This window comes from Mustelus asterias, chromosome 2 (assembly GCF_964213995.1).
Source record: "Mustelus asterias chromosome 2, sMusAst1.hap1.1, whole genome shotgun sequence".
Classification (NCBI taxonomy): Eukaryota; Metazoa; Chordata; class Chondrichthyes; order Carcharhiniformes; family Triakidae; genus Mustelus; species Mustelus asterias.
In genome coordinates this window covers 138,241,019-138,246,994 of record NC_135802.1, presented here as the reverse complement: position 1 = coordinate 138,246,994, position 5,976 = coordinate 138,241,019, and the positions used below count along the sequence as shown (strand labels likewise).

The following is a 5,976-nucleotide window of genomic DNA, read 5'->3' as shown; positions in this document are numbered from 1 at the left end:
AGTGAGCTCCACTAATTTCGGGTTGGTATAGTCTGGGCCCACCTGCCTGTGTGGCTTCACCGGCGGAGGTTCTCTCTGGCAAGGATCACATATGGTCCCCCATCAACAGGGACCAGATGTGATGGCCTCTCCAGTAGAACCTCTGGTTCCGGATGGGGGCGGGGGGGGAGGTAGTTACAAATGGAGTCCTGCGGTTGTGCCAGGGGGCTGTGGGTTTACCTAGTGAGGCCAGCTACAGCAGCGGAGACTGTGTGACAAGTCTCTGATGCTCTCAGAGCAAAGACCTGCACATGCGCAATGGTGCTCTCTGTTGCCGTCAGCTGGCTTGTTGGTGATTTAGGCCCCACCCACTCCCCATACTGGCGAGAAATGGATTGCAGGATCCTTTCATGCACGTACGATTCGACATTTGGATTCGCCGAAAAAACGGATCCAAAACTCTCCCATTTTCACACTCGTTCTGAACCTAGAATTTTTTTCATAAGACTGCCCCCATAGTCTACCAGTTCTTACAAAGGGTCCCTATGGAAGCATTATCTTGCTTCTCTTCACAGCTCCTGAATGTTGAGTGATGCCTGTACTTTTTGTTCTTGATCCTGGGTAAAGAGAGCATTCACAAGTTAAACTCAATGGTGCTGTCTGAAACTAGTTGACATAATGTAGTGTCAGGAAATGTAAGTGCCCAACATCAATAGGGTGGATCATTATCTGGCAGTTTTAAATTTGACCTGCAGTGCAATTTTTTTTGTCTTTACTTTCAGCAATAAGATTAAAAATGGACATGTGGTAAATTGAAAGCAAAGTCTGCAAAATGTGAAATTAAACTCTTTAATTTCTGCATTACATTTTACATTTTTCTCAGACAGAGTAACAGAGACAATAGGAACATTTTGCGAGAATCAAGAAATTGTTCAGCTGCCCAAATGCTTTGTGTGTCGGCCTTGAGCAAGGAGTTTTCCTGTTACTTTGCTTGTCAAATCCACAGTTGTGAATGCAAGAGTTTTACCTTCCTTTAGCACCTGAGCAGTTATGAGAATATCTTCTCCCAGTTTAGCTGCATTCATGTACCTACAAGGAGGAATAATGTTATGTCGTACAATTATACATTTCCAGCTATTGAGAAAGCCATAGTGGTTATTGGATATTAATGTTAATTTTAAAAATCAAAAATAAATCCTATTGTGCAATTTCCTCCCAATCTAATTCGCAGTCATGCTTAAAGCTAACGTTTATTTATTAATGTCACAAATAGGCTTACATTAACACTGCAATGAAGTTACTGTGAAAATCCCCTTAGTCACCACACTCTGGTGCCTGTTCGGGTACACTGAGGGAGAATTTAGCATGCCCAATGCTCTAATCAGCATGTCATTCGGACTGTGGGAGGAAACCGGGACACCCAGAGTAAACCCACGCAGACACAGGGAGAATGTGCAGACTCCGCCCAGACAATGACCCAAACCAGGAATTGAACCCGGGTCCCTGGTGCTGTGAGGCAGCAGTGCTAACCATTGTGCCACCATGCCACTTTCGTGATGGTAGGCCAGGGTCCTTTTACTCATAAATATCTCCAGCAAGAACACTCTCCATGTTGCTCTTTAATTGATCTGCCTGTATTATTTGATCAGTATGGAAGAAGTTGATCCAGCCGCATTAATATGTAGATTGAAATGACTGGTATACTCAAGGTTCACATCCATTTTCAACTATAATCGAGTTGGTAGCACACTCAGCTGAAGTCAGAAGATTGTGGATTCGAGTCCCATTCCAGTGACACATTGCAGTAGTGAGGGATCCTACTCTGTCAGATACATCATTTTTTGAATGAAGTATCCAACTGAGGCCCCATTTGCCCTTTCAAATGTATGTAATTATCCCGAGGCACTTTTCAAAGAAGGGCAGGGGAGTTATTTCTGGTGCCTTGGCCAGGCAATATGTTCTCGCTCAACCAACAGGACAGTTAACAGTTTAGCTCATTGCTGTTTGTGGGACATTGTTCGGTGCAAACTGGCTGCGGTGTTTATTACATGAAAACACTATTGAGGTGAATTGGATAGCTATCCAATTCATCTCAATAGTGTTTTCATGTAATAGTGTACCGAGTGGCTTCCTTCTGTGCTATGTGAATCTATGCTCTGCTTTTTTAAAGCTCTAATCTCTAACAAATATACACATCGTTTAAATGTCCTTATAGCAACACTGCCACATTTTACATTTGAAAATAATCCTGAAGTTGGTTACTTCAGTTGGCTAGGTGGAAAAAGTGTGGTGCGGAATAATGCCAGTGGAATGGGTTCAATGCCCATACCAGCTGGAGTATTCATGGCATGGTAATTCATGCCTTGCTCTTCAAGCTATTTAACCAGTTGTCTCTCTAATAGGGAGAGATGTCTATGGTCCCTTTTGGACTATGGTTAACTACTACTTATATGAGCTAGTGGCAGTGAATTCAGTTTCTGTGCAATAAGTCTTCAGTACTGCTATAATATCACCAAAACAATTCAGCTATATTGACCAAATTCAGAAAATTTCACTCACGTTATATTCATGTCTATACTAACTCCTGGCAGTGCTCGTTCGGTATTAAGTAAGGCTGTCGTTGATACCACATCCACAAGAGTAGCAGTCAGTCCTCCGTGCAGAGTTCCTGCTCGGTTCACATGTTCCTCTTCCACTTTCATTTCGCAGACTAATTTCCCAGGACTAGCTGAAACAACGGTCATCTAGAAAAAGGCACAATTGTGATTCCATTCTGAAATGAGTTTGCCTTTTAAAAGTACTCTTTTGATAAACAGCGAGTATCGTTCATTAAACTCCTTAAACTGAAGCCCTGTCTACCTTCTCAGATGGATATTAACAATCTCCTCGGGATTTTGTTGTGCACAGATTGGCTGCCTTCTTTTCTACTAAACAATTATTATACTTCCATTAGACCATAAGACATTGGAGTGGAATTAGGCCACTCATCTGTTCTCATAGAGAGGGAGAAAACAGATGTTGTGGTTAAGGAGAAGTGCGAATTACCGGATGGGATAAGCATGCTGAGGGGTGGGGGGGTGGTGGTGGGTTGGGGGGGGGGCAGGGGGAGGCGGGGGGGGGGGGGGAGGGGGGGGGTGATGAGGGGGGTAGTATTAAGGTGTTAAGCAAACTTGAAAGTGGATAAATTATCAGGCCTGAGTGAATTGTAACCCAGATTGCTAAGAGAAGCAGGGAACAAGTAGCAGAGGCTTTGACCATAATTTTCAATTCTCTTTGGCAGAGGCGTGATAAAAGAGGACCACTAACAGTGTCATGGTTTAAAAAATAGGGGAAGCATTAGACCAAGTCATTTACAGACCAGTCAGCCTAACCCTGCTGGTGGGCAAATTATGGGTAAAAATAGATAGTATAAATCACCGTTTAGAGGAACACAGATTAATCAAGGACAGTCAGCATGGATCTGTGGAGAAAAATTTGTGTGAGTTTGTTGAGGACGTAACAAGGAGGGTGGATAAGGGTGGTGTGTTTATATAGCCCGCATGGATTTTAGCAAGTCTTTTGACAAGGCCCCATGTAGCTGACTGGTCTGAAAGTTAAAAGCTCACGATCCATGGGTGTGGCAAGTTGGATCCAAAGTTGACTCAGTGGCAGGAAGCCAAGAGGTAATGGTCATTGGGTGCTTTTGTAACTGGAAGGCTGTGGGGTTCTGCAGGCCTAATTGCTGAATACCTTATTGTTTGTGGTATATATCAATAATTTAATGATTAAGAAGTTTGTAAATTATATGAACATTGGCGATCTGGTTAATAGTGATGAAGAAAGCTGTAGGACTGCAGGAAGATATGAATGGACTGGTCAGGTGGGCAGAAAAGTGGCACCAGCCCTCACCCTTAACTCACACTAGTGAAAATTGGGGGTGCCAGGAAAGAGGGTCAGGGATTCCAGAGTCAGTCCCAGCCTCCATTTGCACATTTAAAGTTAATTTATTAATGTCACAAGTAGGCTTACATTAACACTGCAATGAAGTTACTGTGAAAATCCCTTAGTCGCCACACTCTGGCGCCTTTTTGGGTACACTGAGGGAGAATTTAGCACGGCCAATGCACCTAACCAGCACGTCTTTCAGACTGTGGGAGAAAACTGGAGCACACAGAGGAAACCCACGCAGACATGGAGAGAATGTGCAGACTCCACACTGGACAGTGATCCCAAGGCAGGAATCGAACTCAGGTCCCTGGCGCTGTGAGGCAGCAGTGTTAACCAGTGTCATGATGCCACAACCCCATTGAGTCGGCCAAACTCCATGAAACTCCAGCCCATAAACTCTGTTGCTCTCTCTGCAGATTTTCCAGACCTGTGGAGTATTTTCAGAATTTTGTTTTTTATTGCTAACTTTCTGCCCTTGCAGCCACCAGAGGGAGATTTGAATTCCATTCAAATCCTGGTCACAAAGGTCAAAGGGAGCTACCCCATGCCTCTGAGTTGCAAAATTATAAATGTGATAGCGTTAGTGTTTGCGCAGCACCTTTAATTGTTGCATTGTAAAACGTAGATTGTGGGAGAAAATAAGTTGCACCCATGCTAATGTTTCAGGCATTATAGAGTAAAACAAACCTGGATCTAATTTCCCCAAATCATCTCAATGCAGCGGAACAGCTGCTTGCATATTTTTATCTGGGAGCTATTCACATTTTCCACTGCAATGTGTTAAAGACACATTAAGAAAACCAACTATGGTCACCTGAATCAGATGTTTACAGACCAAGGATGTCACAGTGGTTAGTACCAGGGACCTGTGTTCAATTCCGGCCTTCGGTGACTGTGTGGAGTTTGCACATTCTCCCCGTGTCCACTTGGGTTTCCTCTGGGTGCTCCGGTTTCTTTCCAAGTCTAAAGTTGTGCGGGTTAGGTGGATTGGCCATGCTAAAGTCACCCTTAGGCTGGAATTTTATCGTTTAGCCACGGGAATCGGAGGGGGCAAGGGGCGGACCACACAAAGGTCCGTTGGATCTTGAGCAGGATTTTACAAGCGGGGCCATAAATTCCCACCCTTAGTGTCCCCACATGTGTCGGTTAGATGGATTAGCGGGGTAAAGGTGTGGGGTTACAGAGATAGGGAAGGGGGAAGAGGAGGGCCTGGGTAAGATACTCTGTCTAGAGAGTCAGTGCAGACTCGATGGGCCGAATGGCCTCCTTCGGCACTGTAGGGATTCTATGATTTGTTTTATTGGGGCGGAGGAGGGTATTGCTACTCTCCTGAAATGCTCCTGAATAAACCTCGACTGGGCTTCCATGTAGGCTGGCGACACTTTGAACCGTGACGCTGTCGGCTGTCTACCTTCTTCAAAACCCGATCGAAGCCGGTTCCTCCCGTCAAACCCTGGACCACCTGCCTCAGGGCGTTCAAGGTCGAAGCAGCCATTGCCTGGGATCTGGTCCAGTGGACAAAGCTGCAGCTTCACAGGGGGAAGAGGAGCCGCAGCGAAGCCTCTCCACTCGCTACAGCTTCGATTGTTACAGTTCCAGCTGATTGATAACTCCTCCCCCCCCCCAGCACCAACACACACAGCGCTGGCAGCGAGAGCTTCCTCAACTCAGTCTCCACTGCACCCCCCCTACTGTTAAACCACTCAATAACATCCGCTCCTTGCTGCATTTTCCTGCTCAAACTGATAGTTTTTAGTAGATCCCTTTACAGGGATTTTAACTTGCACATTAATTTTAAAACTTATTGTTTTTAATAAAGAATGGTCTGGTCTGGTACACAGTCAAACTTGTCAAAATCAACAGTTTGAGATTTTATATTACTACCTTACTGTCCAAAGGAGTTTATGAAGAGGAAACTGGGAGGAATAAGGTAGGACCAATTCTCCCAGCCACCGTGAAAATATTTTTTATTCATCCGTGAGACATGAGCATCACTGGCTGGCCAGCATTTATTGTAAGAAGTCTAACAACACCAGGTTAAAGTCCAACAGGTTTGGACTTTAACCTGGG

At 44.7% G+C, this 5,976-nt stretch overlaps 1 protein-coding gene across 1 annotated transcript; it reads right to left on the bottom strand.

Moving 5' to 3' along the window:
* Window positions 1–814: 814 nt before the first annotated feature.
* acot13 (acyl-CoA thioesterase 13) lies at window positions 815–5,581 on the bottom strand. The gene is made up of 3 exons (XM_078228913.1): window positions 5,318–5,581; window positions 2,539–2,723; window positions 815–1,068 (listed from the first exon to the last, which is right to left on the bottom strand). The coding sequence occupies exons 1-3, from the start codon at window positions 5,399–5,401 to the stop codon at window positions 912–914; spliced, it is 426 nt and encodes a 141-aa protein (XP_078085039.1). The 5' UTR covers window positions 5,402–5,581; the 3' UTR covers window positions 815–911.
* Between the last annotated feature and the right edge of the window lie 395 nt (window positions 5,582–5,976).